The sequence below is a fragment of the Taurulus bubalis genome (genome assembly GCF_910589615.1).
Source record: "Taurulus bubalis genome assembly, chromosome: 16".
In the NCBI taxonomy this organism is placed as follows: Eukaryota; Metazoa; Chordata; class Actinopteri; order Perciformes; family Cottidae; genus Taurulus; species Taurulus bubalis.
The window spans coordinates 15,570,076-15,593,903 of NC_136604.1; the positions used below are offsets into that span (position 1 = coordinate 15,570,076).

The window sequence follows — 23,828 nt, forward strand, 5'->3', positions numbered from 1 at the left end:
CTGACCCATGTTTCCTGAGTTCTGAAGAAAGAGAAAGTGCTGCATGCTATAAAGTGCCATGGTGCTGGTTGAATTGCCTGAATAAATGCAGACCTTTTTGACTTCCTTATATCGTAGCGTCTCCTGGTGCCTATTCAGTTTATATTACAGTGGAGTGTGTTATTATAAACGACTCGTGTGGTGTCTTCAGTGAAAAGGACTAAGTGCAAGTTTAATGAGAGGCACTCTTCACGACCCCAATAAGATGTAGGTTTCATTAGCCATTCTTCTGTGCAAAGGTGGGCACAGTTTCGAAAATAATGTTGAATATTTAATGGTTTTATCTACGACAAAAACACACACACACACACACACACACAGTAAAATCCTCCAATGAAATCAGTTTCTTGCTGTGTCAACCAGGACCTGAGGGTCAAAATGATTGCAGAGTGTTTCATTATAAAGACTTTGTATTCATTCTCCATCCCCCGCCACTCCATCTCCCTGCTTTAAACTACTGATTCATTACTTAATTATGGCATTTCCTTTATATGCCTCTATCTTTTATCTCCCTATTATTCTGCTTTTTAACACTTTTGGCAAAGCAGTGTTACTGCAGGTTTCACACCTGCTGTCTAGAGGATGATGTCTTAATGCTGATCCAAGCATGCTGCTCTGGACTGATAACCCGAGGCACCCGCTGAGGATAGACACTTGTCTCACATAGTACAGTACTGGGCTGGGATGCACATATGCATACCTTAGACCAGTGTGTGTGAGCACATTCTTATCCTGCTTAAAGGGAAACTTCTATATTATTATACTTCCCAAAATGTTGGATATGCACAAGAGATTACAACATTTTTTGAAATTTGATGCAGCAGAGGCTGACATATCCTGACTTTCTGTGCCTTTGTATGGGTCAAGTATCAGACATGCTCAGTACTACTATTCCCATAAAGCACTTGAATAGTGTTTTTCATTAGAGCCTTCCTGTCTGGAAAATGACCATATCGTTTAAACTCCATGTCCCCATTTTATAATAAAGGCTATAAAAAAGTGTCTGAAATACAGGAAAGAAGTTAATCTACAGCATAACCAACCTCAAGATGAATATCTGATTTAAGTGGTGTAGAAAATTAATGAATACGACACTTGAGAATCTATTCGATATAACAAATTAAATGATATTGCAGAGGAAAAGTGATGAGCATAATACTAATTTGGTTTAATTTGAAATGCAACCAGTGCTCATATCCAGGATTGCTTGATATTAATTAGGGTTTTAGCAACTCCTAAAAGCAAAATAAATGGCAAAAATAAAACCCAAATAGTTTGTATTCATGTATTGTACTGACACACACAGTTTTTTTCATTTTTTTGTAAATACACTGATACGGTTTCTTGCTGAGAGTTGTATGAGAAGGTCGATACATTTGAGTTTGAAGCCATAGCTAGCGGTCGGTTAGCATAGCTTAGCATAAAGACTGGACACATTGTAAAACAAACGTCTCCATTAAAATCTGCAGAAAAAGAAAGTGAAACTAATTTCATAACATTCGGTGAAACGACTGTAATAACACACAAGAATATTTTAATAGAAAGGACGTGTTGACACATGTCGATCATTTCTCAGCTCGGACCAAACTACATTTGGCAGAAAATGGTGATGTGAACCAGTGAAGGTGAGAGGATGAAAGGGAGCGCATAGTCTCCAGTCATGGTCTTCAGCTGCAGTGCCGTAGATGTCGACCTTGGCAGTCGTAGAAACATCTCGCTACTGCAGCAGTGCCGGGGCAGCAGCTGCCCCAGGCTTTGCTCTCGAAGGGGGGTGTTCTGTAGAGGTCTGTGCAAGGCCATGTCTTCACTGAGAGGACATCTGCTCCAGACTCCTCACATTTCCTGTTGCCAAAGTATGTATTTGTGTGTGTATACAGGAGGCTATAAAAGCTCCATGTCCTTAGAGAAGACCAGTAGACCCACTCCCCCTCCTCTAGCTATCCTTCAGTTAGCCTTTCCATGTACGCAAGGCAGCTCTGGTTAGACTTACACCTTTTACAGTTTACAGTACCTCTAAAGGTTATCCTCACATAATAATTACTGTTTCCCCCTGTTTTCGGTATTTATGCTAGGCTAAGATGCTGCTGGCTGTAGCTTCTTATTTAATGGAAGGATATTAGAGGTATCAGTCATGCCAAGGTCGACATCTACAGCACTGCAGCTGAAGACCATGACAGGAGACTCTGCTCTCCCTTTCATTCCCTCGCCTCCACTGGTTTCCATCAGCGTTTTCTGCCTAATGAAGTTCAGGCCGAGCTGAGAAATGATCAACATATGTTCACACTGCCTTTGAATTAAAACATTCCTGTGTGCACTTACAGTAGTTTCATTGAATGTATTGAACGTAATGAACTTTCTTCTTGCAATGTAGATGATTATATCTTGACTGGAGACATCTTTAATGTTTTTAATCTTTCAAAAAAATGGTATTTCTCCTCAAGAGTTAGAGGGAATTGAATCAGTCAAGAAGCATCATCGACATTGCTCCATTTCGTTTTCTGAATCTATAATATCTGATTTAAAGGAGAAGGCTTTTAAGACCAGCGTGGTTCGTTGCAGTATCTAATTTCATCTGATTAGCTGACCATATTCACAGCCAATACATTAGTCAATTTACCTCCAAGTGATATACCACATTTGGTTGTGAATACCTTTAAGAAAATGTCTGTTCCTTTTGAAAGGTTATCGCCATAATTACCATCCCTGAATGCAGCTGTTAGAATCAGACACACGTCACTCACTTTGAGGAACAGACGCTGTCATTATGCAACGAATAAGGAGGCAGACACTGTGGGAGTACACGGGTGTCAGTCCCGCTGCAGCATAGAGTCGGGCGTGATGCATGCTGATTGATAGTTGAATGCTAACAGAGCCCGCCACGCTAATGCACGCCCAGGGACATCTAATGTCAGTGGCGGCTGCGGCGGTCTGCGCGTGAGGCAGAACAAAGCTCTCATCCATCAATCTGTGTCGCCCAGCCTCTGATCCTGTGTACATAAACCTTGCATCATCCTGTCCTCTTAGTTTCAGCCGTGCAGAGACCCCAGGATTCACGGATTCATGGGAGATCAGTCATGAACTGTTCAGAGAAGGAGGGGTGACCTTGCCTTTAGAGAAATACATCCTCGTCGTGCAGACTTCAATGTGCATCAACTCCTTCTCTCCCTTTTTGCTTTATTTAAAATGGGTTTCATATTGAAGAAAAAAAATGTAACCTTCACTAAAGAAGAGGTGATGTCTTCAAATGTTTCTCAACTTAAAGGGGACTGTTTTCTTTCTGAACAGAACAGTGTGGCTGTGGAATTATTGCTATAATCTCCTTTACCATAAGGGGGAGCTCAAAGGCAAAGGGCTTAATACAGGACTCAGGAAGGACCAACAAACCAATATAGAGAGGGATCCATTTTCCTCTGCATCAGTGGAAGAACGATACCTCTATTGGGGGTACCTGATTTAGTTACAGATCACCAAGATCAGTCTTACTGTAAAAGACCAAGAAAGGGTATCGGTTATCTATAATTGTAAAGCTGTTGATTCAGGAATGAATGTAAGAACAGAATCTTGGATCCAGACCAGAAGCCCACCAAGTTCAACTAAAACCAATCACAATTCAATCCTCACCAAATGAGGCGTGCAGGTTAAAAGAGCACAGACGAGTCTTTAAAAGCAATCAATGCAGAGATCACTGAGGATCACCAGTGGAACCCGTTGTGATGAGTCAGTTAAATATATTGATCCTGTGATTGATTCACTGATTGAGTCATAGGGAGTCTTCCTTCTCCACCACGTGTGACTGAGCTTTGATTACCAGATGATTTACCTGCCTCTCGACACCATTGACTTTTGGCTCCAGCGAGTCGATGGATTAAGAGCTGGATAGCAAATCACCAGCGTTCAGACCACCGTGAGGCGTTGTGCGACTTTATTTAATGTGTTTTTTAAAATGTTTTTTTTTATTACTGCTTAGAGTAAATATGAGGATGTTGAGAGATTCATATTTTATTCAGTACTTTATTATTTGACTTTAGTGAGTCTTAACACATTCTGAAAGGTCCAGTTCTTCACAATAAGTATGTGTCATACTGTAGTACATTTTACTGCTTCATAGTTGTTTACTTTTACTTTACTACTTCTCACTTTGGTTGTACTTAAGTAAAGAATTGTAATGCTGTTCCACTACTGGTTGTTATGTTATGTTTATGACCCCAACTTGCTGTGTATTATTGTCCATGAAATGGCCTCTTCTTTGTCTCTCAATTCCTTCAATTCATTGCTCACAAACCTTCTCTCTTTTTGCAGTAGCAGCTATTTGCTGCTCTGTCCCCTGACAATGACTCTTTCTCCATTTCTTCCCCCCACCGTCCGTCTCAATCGGTCTCTTTCATTGTCTGTTTACCTCTCTCCATCGCCCATGCAGCATTACTCTTTTTCCTCTGGCAACGAGCTATTCTGTCTTTGCTCTGCCTCATCTCTCACTCATCCTCTCGACTGGCAATAACAGCTTATCCCCCACCCCTCCTTCTGTATCTTTCAGGGTACATCCGATCCACAGTGCGTTGTCTGGGACTACGGCAACCCGTAAGTTACTCTAAATGATTCTGATGAGTGCATGTGAGAGTGTACAGTGCACTAAAGCATGTCTGTCAGGGTGTGTGCCTTGATGTTTATCTTGTGTGTGCTCATGCCCATTCAAATTAATTTCATTAATGAACTGAAAACAGTCTAATGAAGTTCCCTGTGTTTGTGTTAATTAAATTGGTCAATGAGAACAAACACCATTCTCTCTGTGTCGCTAAGAATTCACAAGTAACATCACTCGGGGCCTGACTGGAAATCCTTTGGTCCTCTTGTCCGACATTTACCTTTACTCGCACTATGGTAGAGCTTTATGTCGCAATTCTGAACTGTAAACATTTGGTTCAATTTAAGCCAGTATTATGACACCAGTGACCTGAAGCTCTTTTTTTTTTACCTAATGGTTTTTCTCTCGTTTGTGTATTTAGGCCACTGTCTCTTTGACACTGATGCATGTGGATTATGTAGTGGACTACATAATGTAAACCAGCACAATTGATCGCGCTGTTTTAACCATTAACCTACATAGTGATTACTCTTTTTGTCAATAACAAAGTCAAACTTGTTTAGGACCATTAAGCCAGGGGTTGGTTACTCACGTCATGGTCTCACTGCACTTTCTCTACAAGGCCATTGTGTTTTTATAGCCCATATATTCTCTCCATGACAGTATAGCCCAACAAATGCAACTCTGTATCCGAAAAAATACAAAGATTTATCACTCGTTTTAGGGTAAATGGATGGCTTTCATTGACAAGTTATTTTTTAGAGGATGCCATGGTGGCTAAGGTCAGCACTGGAGGGAGGGCATACTGTATGAAGCACCACACAGGTTTTTAGGTTCAAGGCTCTCAATCATTTGGTTATGGTTCAGAAAAGATTATGAATTAGGTTAAATATTTAGTCCGAACACATCCTGTCTCGTGCTTCAAGTCAGCATTTTCTTTTTTTTAGATGTAAGTATTAGCAATAGCTTTGAGTTGCTTAAATATGACCATAGAATTACCAGATTCATTTTGCTCAGTATGTTCTAAATTATTATTCTGAGCACTCTTAAGACTTCTCCATGACAAGTGAGCAAACATTGTATGCTGATGAAGACCATATGAAATGGTTAACACCTCCAGATGACCCTAAGTGGAGATTTATTTGTCAAGTGTGTCATTGTTTTGTTGATTCGGTGGGATTAAATTCCTCGAAACCGTATTTGCTAATGCAGATTAATCGTACATCATTTTTAAGAGCCGGATTTGACAGATGAATCTTGGACAGAGCAAATGGCTTTCATGTAAGAATTGAATTTGTCATCACACTGAGCCTCCCTGTCCACTGTGACAACACGATGGATGACAGAGAATTCTGGTCAGCTCAGATTCTCCCACAAGATCATATTATAGTTTATCCAGTTCTAGAGGATTACTCTCCAGTAACTGAAACACTTGATTGGAACGCAGGTTCACAGGAGAGTGTTGGACATTTTGCAACTTATCAAACTACCCCTCTCCGCAAAGGTAGGAGAGGAACAAAGCTCAGCAAAGTCAATTAACTAGCCGGCAGATTACAGCTGCAATCAAATTAAATTCACAGACGGTACACAGGCAGAGAGCCAAACTGAATACAAAATGGAAAGGTGGCGGCGATGTCTATCAACCAAACATATACTCAAGCGAGGTGGAATGTGGGAAACATCCAAATGTGTTTGCCGGGGATAAGGTAATATGTTTGAAGACACGCACAGTGGGGAGCACACACAGGTGCTGAGAGGCTTTGACACACAAACACACACGCTCACCAAGACCTAGTTAATGTAACATACACTGAAACGCAAGCAACAAATCAAGAATTCTCTAGTTATACTAACTGATTCTGTCTGTCTGTGGCAACTGATTCTGTCTAAGCCAGCCAGAAGCATCGTTGAGCAGAGAGTCTGTCTATTTTTTTGTCAGCTATTCTGGCTCTCCTAAACTGACAAGGATATTCATGATGTCCATTGGTTGTTTACATTTGAGCTAATGCAGAGACTTGACCGATTCAGTATAAACAGCCTTAGGTCATAACAACATGCTGTTTTGGTGCACAGATGCTGTTTGGAGAGGGTGCAAAGCTATGAAGCGAAGCCAACTGGTGCGCTTCAATTAAATCTGATAGTCACATATGGAATTCATCATCTATACATGTATGTATAAACTTTTTGTACAGCAAGGGTACATACACACATGCAAGGATAAGAACAGACATTGAGATAGAATGTATACACACCAACTGTACAGTGTTGGTGTTTCGATAATCCTTCAATCGCCTGTTAGTGGCGGGAAGCAGATCTTGACTGGTGCTAGGCGGGAGCGTGCAGTTGATACGGGCAGAGAACACGTTGTACAAAGCAGCTGTTTGTTTGCTGGAGGATATCACTTCTCTCAACCTGGCTGTCTCTCAAACTGAGCCACGGGCTTTGAGGTTGAGCGGAAGGCAGACAAGAGATGGCGAATGTATAGATAGCAACGCTGTGGAAGGGCAAACACGGCAGCAGGCGAACCAGACAGCTGGAGAAAAGTTCAGACGGAAAACACTTTCAATTTATATAACCTGTAAATGCAGAGTACCCAGATGCACCCATGTTTAATATTTTTTTTATATATACTGCATGTCTGTATTTCCCCCTTAATTGTTATAATGCACACATGGGTAATGGATACTTACTTAGAGATCAGAGGCTCAAATCTCTAAAGCCTACCGCCATCCCACACAATTGTCAATGTGCATGTTTTTCAGCAGTAGTTGTCTATTTAGAAATCTGCAAGCAATTTCAGTGGTAGCTCCCGACCGTTTGCGGTCTCTCTCAGCTGGCTAAGTTGGCCAACAATTTGTGGCACTCACAGTTCATCTCAGTATTTATGTGTGAGTGTTTATTTATTTATTTTGCCCCTAACAGTCCCATATGTCGGCACCATCTGCACACCCAAATCGCTGCGCTCGTCATCCCTCTCTGTCTTCCCCCATGTGCCCGTTTCCTCAGCCTAATCTCATTCATGTGCCTTGACAACTCGAATAGATACTGTTATGTTTAGCTCTCATAAAAGTTTTACCAGTTTGGAAACTGGGAGATCAGGTTAGCGGAGGCAAAGAGGCGAGATCTTCACATTTTCTGATAATGTTTGGAGTAAACCCCTTTTGTCTCCCTTGAATCTTCACTTCTTTCCAAAGTCTTGCTCCTTCATTTTTCTGCTCTTCCATCGTCAATGATGATATTCATTTTGTGCGATGTGGATGCTGACCTTGCCTCTGGCATCTCCATGCTTTGACCCTCACTCTGCCTCAGTGTGGGATTTCTGACTGAAGCCCCACTGACATACACATTAAACTGTATAGTACAGCACTTGCGTATGTTATGTCCGGAGCATTATATATTAGCTCCGTTAGATTGTATATGTGCCGCTCCAGATGTGTCACTGATTCTATAGCTGCTGCTTTTGAATCAGAACAAACTGCCTTTTTGCTGCATACTTTAAATTTTACATGGTAATACTCACATTTTTAAATATATATGATATTTTTACTTTCTAATAAGCATAGTAGCAACACATTCTCAAAGGAAGGACACAGCTCAAATACATTACAGGCAGGGCAAAGAGCATTTTTTATTTAAAGTGTGCTTTAAAAAATATGACCCAGTAGTTAGAGATGAATACAATATACACTTTAGATGGATGGATGACAGTAAGCTTGAGAAGGGTTCAGGGTCACCTAATCCTATTTCTAATCCCCAGTGGTCTTCAGCTTGATCGGGGATCAGTGGTTAAAGACCAAGGCCCCACCCTGCCCCCACCACCCATCACTGCCATAGAGTATTACTGGCGGGGTGAGCAGCACAACTAGCTCTAACATCCTCAATCTGACACGGTAGATTGGGGCTCGCTTTGGCCTTAGATTGATCTGGCTCCGCTATCAGCTTTGGCACTGGCAGGTCGCAACCTTTAATGAAGCAAAAAGTCAAAGGTATATTCTGCACACTGCCAAACACTAGCTGGACACAAATCTGGCCAAAATGTTGTCACATTTATTTTACAAAAAGGAAGAGCCGCAAGTTCTGACCTTAGCCAAATGTATGAAACTTTCAATCTAATGGCAACGTTAGGGCCATTTATATGCCACCGCTTACTCTGCTGTGTAACATGCAAGTAATGACATGGATAAGGAGAATGACACCCATAAAGAGCTTGTCCCTCTTGGATACTTGACACTTATATCCCGTGTGTGCTATGCTGAGAGCAGCTAATGTAGCCTCGAACAGCTAGCCTCGAGCAGAGATGTTGTAGTCTTCCCATCTCGCAGGCCCGATACATTCTGGTAATACTTTAAACCTTAACAGGTTGATTATTAGGTCCACCTTGAGATTATGTATTCAGTCCTCTGTGTGTGTGCATGTGCATCTCTGTGTCTGTCCACGGCTAATCTCAATTTTTTATTTTGTGTCTGTTTATGACTGTACGCTCAAAGACCTCTCGGTCTTACAGGAAAACAATGTATTTATTTACACCATATTTTATTGATTGATAAGAAGACTCTTAACCCGGCAGTAATGATAAGGGATAAGCAACCAAGTTTTGGCTATTGTTTCCAAACAAATGAGGATGTTTCCTCTCTTGATTGCTTATGTAGGTAAGATAATTGCATGTATGTATGTATAGAAACTATAGTTTAGCAAATGACGAACTGAACTTAGTGTGATATGTCAGTAGTAGAGCTAGTTAGCTTGTTGTTAGCAGGTGGGAATCCTACAGTGTGTTTGGCTAACAGAGTGAACAGCTAACAGAACTAAACACACAGCAGGACTGACAATAAACAGTCGACATAAAACGTTTCACAGTGAACTGCTGTTTAGCTGCATGGAGCTGGAGCAGACAGCTGCATAGATTAACATTTGTGAGAAGTGTGAGTGAAAAATACATTGGATAACCTTGTGGTGTTGACGGGGGAATTGCTTGAGTTCATTCAATCAAACATTACAGCAGTGGACATTGCAGACACACCTGGGGGAGATCTTTACTCTACTGAATGCACTTTTCTAGTTGGGTATAGAAAATAGATGAATGTTACATAGAGTGTGATCCTTAGGGCACAGCAAACAGTTCAGTCTTAAAATAGAGGCAGCATGTACCAGATAATCACAAGTGCATCATATAAGACCAACTAAGGTACTAAAATATATATTTTTTTCTTTGTATAGCTATGTCATAGTATTGTGAGAGAAAAAAAGTTGGTTGGCCTTTCTTCTACCCCATCTGAGATTTAATTGACTTTTATTAATTTACCACCTTCCAAAATGTCCACCTGTGCATATTTCCTCATCCCTTTCCCATCGTCACACACTTGCGCAGAAGCACACACACACACACACACACACTAACACACTTAACAGCGTCGCCATCAGGAGGGGGGTGGGGAGTGGGGGCTGATCGGGCTTGCTCCACTTTTCCATCTGACAGAGCAGAAGGGATCAAGACTGTGTCAAACAGAGTCAGCTCGGCAAGAGGGAGTCGACCAGTAGGGTTTATGCGGGCTCTACCTCCGTGGGGCATTACAGACGTGGACAGGCTCTCAGCTCATTTCCCAGCTATCGCAACAGTCCTTAGAGAGCGCTTTAACATGATTGCTTCGATTCTCAGTGCGGAATGGCCGGGTTCTTGTTGAGAACAGTTGGCTTGAGGGTGCTTTCTTCCCTTCAGGTAGCCGTTTCTTGTTGAGATCAGTTCTAACTAGTGTTAAATCAGAACTTTAGATATGATTTCTTTCTGCTTCTGGACGTCATGGAAAAGTGCAGGCAGCTTACTCTTAAAAAAAAGTGATCCTGTTTAGTTTGGGTAATGAGGTTATGTAAAGCAGATTAGGAATATTAGGTTACGTTTTTTTTTTTTTTTTACACTTCATGTATTATTTTATTGATCGCATCACCATGTGACCAGTGGGAGTGGGATGGTGCGCTGGATCTATACCGTACGACCAGGGATAGCCTTTAAAACTTCCCTTGGGGGAAGGTGATGTTGGCATTTGTAGTGGTTAGCATTTGAAGTTTAGATTAGAAGTAGAGGAAAAAGAAGACTTGCTCTCTGCTGTCAGTTGGAATACATTGTCTATGACTGGACCATGTCAGTTTAGGAACCACTGGGTAAGTTACATCTATAACCCCTTAATAACATCTATTTTTGGCCATTTTTAAGATGTTGTGTAAAGGTCGTCGAACTGATTTTGCTTTGCAAAATACACTCTTACAAGATCTGATTTGCCTTATACTTATCTTGTTGACTCACACATTATCCTCTTTTCTCTCGTGCAGCTGGAAGTAGGCTCTGCAGAGAGGGCATTGTGTTCATGCTTTGTGAGTTTCAGAGTTGTCTCGTGGGCCTTAAAAGTCCACTTTGAGCCACTGACAAAATGTTCAGTTTCACCAGGTGTGAGGTGTAACATTTGAAAATGTCAGCTTGCATTGCCAATATAAAAAAAAATAAACATATTGTTTTTGCAATCTGGATACAATAATCCACTTTCAGCAGGATCCACTTTCTTCAGAGCCATGTTGCTGTCCATGTTTACACCGACAGTAGGCCATTAATGTCTATCGCCAAAAACCTGTATCTCTGCTTTTCCTGTTCGCTCACTAGCTTGCACACCAGGAAGAAAGATAATCCCGGAAAGAAGCTTATAAATTAGCCCATGGCCATGCCAGAAAGCAGATTGGGGTGGTGGAGGTCAATGACAAAGCATCCTCCTCGCACGAGAATCACGGAAAAAGCGTGAAGAAGGGTTTTGTGTTACAACCTAACATGTCATGAGCCAGAGAAAAGACAAGTAGGGTTATGCAACGACAGTGCATTTTCCTCTAGTTTGTCTCAAGTTTCGATTTAGAAGTAAAAGAACTAGAAATGAATGAATATGTGGAGATTTAGTGCTTTTGTGAATTAATTGAATATTCTATATAAATATTGCTTAGCGTACACATCTATGGCCTTGTGATGGCTCCTCCCTATCACAACAGCATGTCTTCAGATGACAGGTGTCTGATTCACGTTTACCCCTTAATCATTCCATAACACATTGGATTCACATGAATAAATATGTCATGTTTGAGTAACCTCAACAGATAACATTTAATAATGTAAGCTGTGGCCTTGCACATAAACATAGTGGCCAGCTTCAGATAATCTCACAGCATGTTCTTGTGGTTTTAAGACCCAACTGTACATCAGTCAGCGTAAGAGAGAAAAGCTTAGTTCCTACAGAGTTAATATCTGGGTCAAAAATATTTATGCATGAACAAAAAATACAAACAAGGGGCCACATTGTGGAAAATACAGTGTGGATGTGGGCTGGTGAGTCCTGCATAATAGGTGATATGAAGGGTTGAGTAAGTACAGATGATTTTTGTCATGTGAAGATTTGCTTCAGTGCTTTCTAGCTTATTGAGAGTAAAGGGGTAATGTGCACGGCCTCTGGTGAATGTGCATTCCGGCTCCCTGGCAGTCGGGGATGTAATGTCTGCTGGGATAGATTCCATCAACCGGAAGAGTTTTTCTTCCACATTTTCTTCCCCCGATGTCTTTCTGTGGCTTTAATCAGGAAAGTAAACCCTGACATATGTGCAACGAGGCACAGAGCTAAAATAAAGATGGCCAACAGTGCAATCAAAATCTGTACAAAATGATTAGGATGAAATACCACTGTTTTTATATATGAAAAACAAGAAATGTAGTACAATTTATCCAGTCAACATGTTCTCCAACTTGACGCATACTGACGCTCCCGACTGGGGACATACTAACTCTATGTCAGATCCCTTGTCGTCACTTTCCAATGCAATGGGTAGCCGAGGGCAGGTAAAAAGTGGTTAGTTTTTGGGGGAAAATACCTATGCAAACTAAGTTACAAGAAAACAATGTCACATAAGTACGGAAAACACATCCCACACACCAGTACGGTAACTTCTAAATAACTCAATGGTTTCAAACACTGGTCTCCTCGTTGAAAATGTTAGTGGTGACCTCTCCGACGCAGCGTGTGTGTGTTTTTTCCCTTCATGCCACGTCATTATGCTAACAGCTGCTGTCTGATATGTAAACCTTTACAGGGTGTCCGCTAATTTCGAGCTGATTGTACCTCTGCTCTGGTTCAAGACCTGATTGTCAATCAACCTTTTTTTCACCGCAGACCTTTTGACAGCAGGAAAAGCACCGGTGTCACTAATGGCATTAACGATGGCTCTGTTCTTCTTTCTGAGTTCCCAGTAAGTCATGACAGTGTGACATGGAGCCAGCATGCGTAACAGGAGTCTGAAACTGGAGCAGCAAAATGGAAATTCAGCCACAATTTATTGGATTATTAACACCTGCGTTTTATATTCTGACATGACAAAATTAAATTGGCCTATTACATGTCGAAATTAGACTTCATGCACCATTAATAATGAAAGTGCTGCAAGTTGTCCCACCTTAGGGAGATGTCACTCAAGCACAATCTAGAGATCTAATCATGTAAATTGTGTGAAAACACCTGTGGGGACTTAAAATACTGCTTATGTACTTGAATGTTGCAATGTTAAAGCATTTTTTTATTTCAAATTATTTCTATTTATGCTTTATCTGTGGGGAAAAGAAGAGAGAGAGAAAAATGCTTGCCATTGACGCTGACGTACCATGATAAGTTTGAACCCCTTAGAACTGTGTCCACGTGAGGCCACTTAACGCCGTGATCCCTGGAATCCCTCTCTGGTACAACAAGGCCTCTCCTTCCCACTAGTCCTCCTGTCGATGACTCATTAACTCCCTGTTTGCAATGGGTGTCACCAACTCTCACTCTATTTTAGACAATGACTTGTCAAAGTTATATCTATTTTTGGAATGTTTCTAAGCACATTGAAACACTGGGCTATGCAGTATCTGTGGTAATTTGCTCAATAACTTCGCAATATCATTCTCCGGTTTCTTCTATCTTTTAAAGATTTCATAGCAATTTGACTTGAAAGTACTTTCTTTGTAATGAGGATAAATTGTGTGATTTACATGCTATTGATTTCCATCTGTGTGAAATTCTTTAATAATCCATCCCTGCTGTCTTCGTCTCATTGCATTTGTTGCTGTTGCCTTGTCATTCCCCTATTTTTTTGTTTTTTCCCCGGTGTAATAGCTTTGCTTGTCAGCTGATCACAAATACACACACATTTGATGGCACATTTAGCCAGAAATGAGCAATAAACAACAGAGCAATGGACAAAGAGCCTGCAATTTAACCACGAAACATTTTTTTTGGGCTACGGTCATCTCGTAAATCAGTTTTGACAGTGTTTGCCAGCAGCTGTAATTAGCTGATAATGTTAATCCTTATTACATCGATGACAGCTGTGTAGAACAACGTTTTCTTATGTAAAACTGTTTGAAATGCTTAGCAGTGACACAATCTTGAATGTTGCCCACTTGGAGCATCATCTCATGTATCACAAGGCGGTAATGTTTGTGTTCTCCGTCCTTTAAATACATTATGTCGTGTCTGCCTGTGAAAGGTTGCTTTGGATGAGAGACATTGGCAATGTCACGATTCAATTTACCAAGCAGATGGAGGCAGTGGCTTTACGTCCATCCAGTTCAAATCTCTGCATCATGATAAGAATGCAAAGCATGTTGAACCTTTTTGTGTGTTTCTTAACAGAGTGCAATTGGCTTTCATAGCATTGCCCTTTCAGTCAAGGGTTGGTGCCAATTTATTCTCAGTAGACATAAAAGGTCAATTTACGCTGTTGTTCAGGAAGTTTTTCCTATTTTTCTTTTACAGCTGCAACACCATGAGAGCAGTGAAGGAAACAAATTGGAAAGCATTGTATTATGTTACTGTGCAATCCAGTATTAGCGCACTGTTATAAAATCATGCTTAAGTGCTCTTAAGCATAGTTTTTTTTAGCTTTGCTGACAGTGTGACTGCAGGGATGACCCACCACTTTCATTCAGACTGAAATGTCACACACATTCATGTGAATAGTAATTTCCTTGACCCCCTTGACTATTTATCATCGTTAGTTCAAAGGTGTAATGTTTTAAGACCAGAGACCTGCAAAACTGATGTCCCTTCAGAATTTCTTCATTATAATTTGCGAATCTAAGATGATGGTTGTGGTAAACACTACAAAATGAAGCCAACTTTCTTTGTCAAAGTCGAGACCAAACAACAGATGCATTGACTTATGTATATTTAACTATATCAACATTTGATGTTTGGATAAAGCCAGGTTGATATCTTTTCAGTATACATGTGGGATCCGTAGCCTTTAAACCAACTATTCTGATATGTATACCTATTTGTACATCTGGTCGTTGTTTTCCATCATAAGAGGAGTCGAAAGCGGCTCAAGGGTCATTCAAGTGCTATGACAGAAGTAAAACAAAAGACATGTCTATATGCCCATATGACTGAATTTTAAAACTTCTATGAGGCTACATCAGATGTGTCTATCTATTGCTGTAGTGCACATGCCATAACAAAGATCATAGTTTGCTTCAACTTAACGGGTGAAATAAAACTGAATCAAAGTCAAAGTTGGCTTTTTTGCTGAAAGACATCAATACCAAAAATCAAATCGGAGGCTCAATTAAGCTGGAAATTCAGCAGCCAAAGCAAAGAGGTCACAGATAATGTGTCTTTCTGCGTGAGAGTGTGTTGTCTTTCACGGCCCCTGCTGTGAGCTGTCAGACAGTTCCTCATTACCCCAACTTCCTCTTTTCCACCAGACTGGCATAGAATATTTGATGTGTGTGTCCTTGCATGTAGTTAGACCGTTTGTGTCGGTATATGAATGATATGCAAACTTTCACATGAGCATCTAGTACACTGACATGCATAGTTTGGTATGCAGCATTTGCTCATACCACACAATCATTAATGCATGACATGCATATGTACTCTGACTACTACATGCCGTGTAGTCAAAGTACATATGGCTGCACTTTCCTGGTGTGAAAGAATCCATTTGCAAAGACTTTGCTTGACATCTCTTGGGAGTTACACACAACTCACATGTTGCATTAACGCCGGATTAAACATTGTAGATGTAGTGCATTCCACATCATTTTATTCATAGAAACAATGTAAATGTAACCCAAAAATACCTCACAAAATGAACACACTTTGGAGGATTTCCCTCATAAAAGGTAACAAGTGCACGTATTCTCTCATTCACTCTGCTCTTTCTCTTTCGTTCTGAGACGCGCACACAAAGCCGTGCACCGTGTTGCTACATGACAAGCTGAAGGCTTCCCTGTCGTTTTCCGATCTTGAGTCTTTGAAGTGGCACTGTGCAGATGATGATCATCAGGGAATTATATTCACAAGTCATTACTGACATTATGAAATGAGTGTTTGTGTGTGTGTGCATGTGTGCATTTCTTCGTGAATAAATGTTGATACATTCTTGTCATTTAGCATCACGCTGGTCATATTTGAGTGGCCTGTCAAAGCAGAAGTGAATGCGAGTGATGTATTGTACTGTGAGTTTAACATGGAGTCAATGGCGGGTGGTTAACCATTTGTTTGCATTACATGACTGTTTGACTGTTGAGGAAACCAACATATGGCAATATTTCTTTTTCCAGTCAAGATACAGAAAGAATTTCCTTTTTGTTAATTTGATGTCAACTTTTGTTTATGAATAGATGGCAAGTAATATCAAAATAAGACTTCTGGTTTTGCATCTAACCTACAAAATAAAACCACACAAGTTAGAAATGGATTATTACCGATTGTATTTCATTTTTAAATCTGTGAAAATGAGGAAAGAATTAAGTGCCCAGCATACATCGTGCACGAGCTGCTGATAACTGCAAAATTAACATATAATCCAACAAAATAAACAATATTTGCAAAGTAAAAATCCTTAATCACTTTCTATTACGTGTTGAGTGTGTGATTTGTATCACATTTGATTTAGTCCTAATCATCAAAAATACCATTATATGTGATAATTTTACTTGCCCATATTCCAGTTCCACAAACAGTCGGATGTATCTAACTTATAACTGGGCAACTCAAAGATTTATTTATTTGTATTCTTAGGTTATAAGGGGTATCTCACTTTTTATGTTAAACTATCTTCTTTTTCTTATTTATCAAAAGGCAGGGTAACACATATGCCTTAAGATACCATAAATACAAAAAGCAGCAAGCCAGCTTATCACTTCTTATTAAGTAAAACACCAAATCCTTCCCTTGAGATGTAAACAGTGCCCAGATATACAAAAAAGTGCTAGTCAAAGTTTTATTGTATTGTATTTTAGTATTGAGCGATTTGAAGTTCGTAAATATTATGCAAATCATATTATGAAGAAGTCCATATTAGGCAAGATTCAATTTAGTTTTCTCTCTGTTTACTGTTGAGGGTGCTCATTGCTATTAGCTTGAGAGGAGGTAATTAAGTTTTCCATTAAAGCATTAGTGGTGAAACAACAGTGTAACGTGCTGTGATCTTTTATGAAAACAAAAAACAAATATGATATAATCTGTCTGAAACAAAACAAAATAATTTTTGTTTTCCAGATTTTCTTTCAAAATGTCAAGACCTCCCAAAACAAAACCTCACTTTTTTTTTTATACTATTAAAAAGCAGTTATCATCCATGTAGCCCCTGAAAGTTACGACAGGTCTTCAGTATTTCACTGGCAATAAATATTCAACAATCAGAGTTTGAAAAAACTAACAAAACAAACCCCAAACGTCATCAGATTCCCACTCAAATGTTCCTATATCCTGACTGGAACACAGTAGTAATTTGCATCACCTTTTCATAAGGCGCCAAACCAGAGGGGAAATAGAAATACAGAAATCTCTCATTTAAAATATCCCAAACTGTTTTGGCAGAAAATAGTGTGTTCATGTAAGATATCATTACTCATTGTACGAATTTGATCGCTGCCTTATTACCCATCAGTCATGGAGTTGGCCTTACTTGGCCCCATTGAGACGCCTCTGTAGCTGCTCTCCCACAATGTTTCCATCTGTCTCTGATAGCTAGAATGTATGAATATCCAGGGTTAAACTTAAGGTTAATGTGTAGAGTGATCTGCCAGGATAATTAGTTCAGGTGGAATCTCATTGATCAACCGCCACATTCAACCTTCTATCGAGGGCAGATAGAGGGAAGTGGGAGGAGGGGATTTCGGGCACTCTTTTTCCCAGTAATGTGTCAAAGCAATTGACCATTTAGTGCAGAATAATCCCCATCCACCACTTAAGCCGCATTGGTCTTTGTTTACCGTGAGCTGATGCAACCCTTCTCATCCGTCCTCGACGCCTCAAGTTATTTAGAGTACTGCTCCAAGAAAAGGGAGATGGAACAGAAAGAAGAAAAGTAAGAACAAAGATCGGAAAGAAAGTGTTTAGGGTGCTAAACACGGAGAGAACTCAATAACAAGTGCGGTCGACATTGGCTTCTTATGCCAGCAGGGAAAAAAGAGCCTGTCAGTTTGCATGAGCAGTGATGACTGCGTATTAAACCTATAGAGTGAATGAGTGAACTTGACTGTCTCCCCTCTGAAACTTTCTTTCCCTCTTTCACCCTTTCTTTGAGTTGGAACTTCCTACTGACGTGTTTAGTCACGTGACAGCTTTTTTTCTTCTTCTGTCTAACAGTCACTGTTTATGTCCCCTCTGCTTCCCCTTCCCCGCCCACCTCCACATCCCCCCTTCTCCCCACCTCCAGGGAAGCTGGCGCAGAAAACTGGGGCACAGAAGGCTGCCAAACGCTCGCGTCAACCACTGTCCACACCAAATGCCTGTGCAGCAGGATTTCCACCTACGCCGTGTTAGCACAGCAAGCTAAAGACCCGGTGAGTCACCTAGATGCATATCTTGATGTACTTGGTGGGAATTGGGGGCTAACAAGGCAACTACTACCAAAGGGCCAGGTCAGGGAGATGATGAGATTTACTGCATGATACAACAGGCTGCTAAGGCTGTCATTTATTGTCTTTATATGGTTGTCTTACTCCATAAATACGCATCTTTACTGACACCGCTGCCAAGAAAACGGGCGCAGATTGAACAGAGACGTCAAAGTTTAACACTGTCACAGTATAAGGAGCTGTTTTGATCACTGTGCCTTTGCTTGTCTCCTTTGTATGTTGATTGGCAGTCACTCTTCACGTCATTTTTTTTTTTTTGCTTGAACTTAGTAAAGGTCAGGTTGTTCAGCGAACTACTTCTATGTGATGGGAGAGAGAGAGGAGGAATCAAGAGAAATACATTTGTATTGTGTCTGTTTGATTGTGCCTGCAGTACTAAAAAAACCTGTGCTTCTATAAATAGATCAGGTGGCTTGCCGTGTGTGTTTGACATGATTAAAGATGGCTTTTTAGCAGTTCAGGGTAATGTCTGTTCTGATGCAGTGACCCTTCTCCTGTAGTTGCGCTAATGGACGTCCAAAAACCTGACAGCTCTTAGTTCACCTTCATCAAAGCCACCCTCTTCGTCAAACAGACCCTACTTAATTAATTGTTTAACTGTACGCACCTCACCCAATGTATTATCCATACCCACTTTTTTGCAATTGTTTTCTTCTTCTTACCCACACTTGCCATTGATGTCTTCCCATTAGTTTCCCACTCCTCCTCTTCCCATCACCCTCTTTAACACTTTCAGTTGTTTTTCTCACTTTATGCCACAGCTCCTTATCTACTATGGTCACAAAATGTTCCCTTTAACTTTGGCTGTTAATTTGTCTCTATGCTTGCTTGCCCCTAATGCCCACAAGGATAGTGGTTGTGCTAAATATCTAGAGGGCACTCAGAGAGCGTTGCCCTCCGGCCAGGCCCTGCCCTATCTCGCAATTTTAACCAAAGGGAAAACTAATTTGTGTAACTGCCCTGTGATTCATATCCACTCCAAATGTAAACGTTTTCTTGGACCAGGTTTCTGTAATCCTGCTGACAAACAACATAATTGAACCAAAACCATGGGAGCTTAATGGAGTTTAGCTAAATGTGTTGGCACACTCTTGAATCTATGGGGGCTATTTTTGTTATTGGCTCAGTAGGGAAATGGAAGGTGAACCCAGGTGTCACAGAAATGGAAAGTGATTGTGAGGAATGGAGGTTTTTAGGAAGGAAATGTTCAACCAAACAGAAAAGGTAGACTTGTCTCTGCAGAGAGAGAAAGAGAGAGAGAGAGAGAGAGAGAGAGAGAGAGAGAGAGAGAGAGAGAGAGAGAGAGAGAGAGGCTCTAAGTTCGTATGTATTAACAACCAGTGTCTTAGTGCTTATTTTGACATTTATCTCTTCGTAACCTTTTCAGTGTAAAACATTGCCACCATATAGCATTAAATGGTGCAGTGCTTTTACCCTTTGCTGTTACTTTACTGTTAAGACTGTAAAGGCCCATAACATACACTATGCATCAACTATGAAAATGGGGTCTTTGTGTCCTCACTGTTAAGGTGAACAATAATTCATTGAAAGCATTGGAATTGGATGTTTTGCAGCAAATTATGCACTATAGGAGTCCTAGTTAACTTCACCTTATGATATGTGTATTTGCTTGTACAGCTTTATCAAATAACTAGACATATTTTAACACTCTCTTAATTGTGTCTTTGAGACGTTCATGCACGTCCAAGCCATGAATGTTTCCTAACTGTGAGTGACTTAACATTTCCAGAAAACAAATAATGGGACATTTACTTCCAAAACCAAGGGTGGCAGAAATATGGTAGCTCCTCCAACTTCACGACTTTATGATATGATAAGGGTCGTTTTTTCTCTATTTGGTTATTTTTACACAGCATTTCTTTCTTCCTTGCTTATGTCAACAGCAATACAGCTGAGAGGCTGACACTGATTGCACTTTTAAATCATAGATGCCCATGCTAAAGGTGCCGAATATAATTTTATCTGGGATGAAAGCATCCAATGTTCAATTGGCTTGTAAGTCGAGGGATTCTCAATACCATATTGTTAGAGTTATTGTTTTTATTTTGTTTGCTTCCTCTCCTGGACATTCCAGGTCCTTTATTTTTGTATTAAGTGTAAAGAGGGTCAACATAAGGTGATGGCCTTCAGGGGAATTACTGCAGTTATTCATTGTTTTGCCCCTCAAAGCTTGAATTACTTCACAGGGGTCTGGAACCTATTACAGAGCTAGGGGAAACATGAATTCCCATTATATGGGAACACACGATGGCTGTGACCTATGCTCTGAATGGGTCATTCCAGCCGCTATTTCTGGTTCCTGTGACTCCTCTTCCAACTGAACAATATTGACTTTTGCTGCTTCCACAGCAAGCAGGTCGGCCGTGCTTGGTGAAAGAGGGCTAGGAGAGAAAACAAATTGACTTTTTTGTAATATGCTCTGTGAAGAGCGCGTTAGTCATTAGTGATTCATCATTCATCGCCCTATTACACAGTGCTGAGGACCGGAAGGTATGGGTCAGTCTGTCTGTGTCCGGGGCTTCCAGTCAGGAGAGCTGTGGCCAGCGCTCAGTTCACTCTGTTGCTTCAGGGTCCTCCACAGTGTTTTATTCCACCGGACATTGGATTCTATAAAGGACGAGGGAGAGACTCAGTCACACCCAGACATGCAAACACAGACAAGTTTGGATGTTTGCACTTTTATACACCCTCGCACACACAAAGTGTGGGTGCATGCACAAACATGCTTATGTAGACACTCAAACACACACTATGCACGATGCTGTGTCCAGGCTGTGTGGCTGTTGGAGCACTGCTGAGTATCAGCAGCCCAGCTCTGACAGCTTATCCTGGGCCACGGCGCTAGGGACAAGGGGGGTTGAGGATTAACCTCCATGTTTAATAGAAAAGGGAGGGAGGGAGGGGGAGAGAAAGAGATGGAGGGATTTAGAAGCAGCGCTGCCATTACAGGCAGTTTACAGTGGAGCAAGGGATAGCCAGTTAATCCTGTTTACTTTCTGTAGCCTCTGAGATTTCCGCGTGTGTAGCCTATACACATATTATGTGTGTGTATTCTGCTGTGTGTGTCTATAGAGAGACCTTCACTATCAGACACAAGACAGAGGTTGTTACTTTGGGGAAACAGAGGAGAAAGAGGGAGAAAGAGCAGTTGATTGAGAGAGGTCACAAAGCCATACTATAAACCAAGCCACTTAATTCCCAAAATGACTGCAGTGGGAACACAAACCCTACGGATATGTCTGGACTCATTGCCTCAGTAGCACTTTGGGGATCATGGGATTCGGAGTAGAAGGATGTATTGGCTTAACATTTAGTCCCCAAGGTTAATCAAGTGAGTTATACCTCTACAGTTCAGAAGAGCAACTAGTAACCGGAGTCAAATTCCATGTATATGTAAACACACATGGCCAATAAAGCTGATTCTGATTCGTCAGCATGCTTTTTTTAGATGCGTCTCCCAAACTTTTTCTCATAGTTACAGTACGATTCATGGCTTGTGCTTGCCTAAGCAGGTAACCAGAAATGTGAGGGAGAAGCGACTCAAACAGCACCTGAGACCTTGATCCATTCAATGTGAATGAATACACACACACACACACACACACACATTAGCTAAGAGGAGAGGGGGTACCTTCTGCATTTCCATAACTCATTCATAAGGCAATTACTGCATCAAAGCAAGAACAATATGTGAAGTGATCTCTGCCTCCGCTGTACAGAGATTGCCCACAGCTTTTTTTACCTGCCAGGCTAACTGCTTCTGGCGGAGATGATTGGGTCTACTCGAGTCTGTTTCCTCCACTGTCATTAGCGCTTACCGGCACCTAATCAGAAGGAAAATATCACACAGCTGAGTCTATTATTTCGAAAGGATGGTCAAAGAGCCTGATCTGACTGTGGACGGATGATAGCGATGGTTCAAGCGCCACAGGATTTATAGCTTAACTGAAAACAATGTTTAGAAAGCAGACAATGCCAGCCCCAGATAGAGCAAGACTACAAGGTGACTTGATGCAAATACCTTGCACTTGTCAACTGTAATTAAAATACGAGGGTTGCTAAAATTTACGAGAGGCTCTGTGTGGAATTGCATTAGAATCGTTGGATCCCTTGTTGCATTAATTGAAGGTTAGTCAGTGACAACGGAGATGATGAGAGAGTATACAGGCTAAATTATAGTGTTTCTTCTCTGGCTGAAGATGCATAATAGCTGACCCTTTGTGTGATAGATTTGATTAGATGAATGATTAAATAATTATGAGGAAAGCTTTTGAGACAGCCCAAGAATCACTATTTTCCAATTAAGAACAGTTTTTTTTTTTGACTTGTATTTAATTTATATTGCATTTGTTTGTTTTGTGTAATATATATTTTTTCCAAAGCAGAGGGTGATATGTCCTTTTGGTGACCTCGCGATTAAAATATGATCCGATTTGTGTGAACCAACAAGGCCTGTTATAGTCTATGACTGTGCCAATGTGGTGTTAAAGAATTAGTGTATCTTCCTCCTGGCTTTAATTTAGAACTTTACTTTGCAAAAGGCCTGTGTTTTATAGCTGATTTTGCTGACACAAGCAGTGCAAAACTCACATGGTACTTAAAAAATACCTGAGGATGAAGACAGCACTTGATATGATGACTTTACAATTTAAGTCACTCTGTCAGCTCTCCAGGTTGTCACACACTGACAGGAGACATATGGTTTGTCTTCAGGCCACTGAAGTCAGAGCCTGTCAAGGTGAACCCTGAAGGGTCTGCTGAATTGATTAAGCATATTGCAGGTAGTATTTACCGAGTGCCATGACAGCAACACAGGCAATGGAATAGCAGGCACACTAGATCAGAAAGATGGGCAGTTTTCTGCTGTGGCACAGTCTGCATGGGTGTACGAGTGTGGTTGTATGACTGTGCCTTTGCCTGTATCTGTGTGGGGGAGTACAACTGCTGAATTTTGAAAACTTTTCAAGAAGTATTCAGCATTTAATTAGCATTTTCACAAAATAAATTGTAGATCCAATACTCACTCTCATTTTAGCTCTGTATTCCTTTCCACCAACTCCTTTGGGACATATCTGGCCCTTTAGCTGCTAAATACGCCACCAGCTACTTGCTGATTTTTCCTATGTGGTGTTTAGTGCTTGACAATTAGCATACAGTGAGGTCCAAGTGGGTTTCTCTATAAACAGCTGCTTGATAATAAGGGAGAGTTCAAACAAAAACAATGAGCTGAAACGCTCCAACGAGCTGACTGGATTGGCAGGA

At 40.8% G+C, this 23,828-nt stretch overlaps 1 protein-coding gene across 1 annotated transcript in view; it reads left to right on the forward strand.

Moving 5' to 3' along the window:
- The window catches only part of adgrb2 (adhesion G protein-coupled receptor B2), a gene marked incomplete at both ends in the record, with an annotated part of 130,833 nt that overhangs the window by 61,786 nt on the left and 45,219 nt on the right, over positions 1 to 23,828 (forward strand). The window contains 2 exons of the mRNA XM_079232359.1: positions 4,574 to 4,617; positions 18,344 to 18,470. Coding sequence (XP_079088485.1) covers positions 4,574 to 4,617; positions 18,344 to 18,470 — 171 coding nt within the window. The remainder of the gene's footprint in view (positions 1 to 4,573; positions 4,618 to 18,343; positions 18,471 to 23,828) is intronic.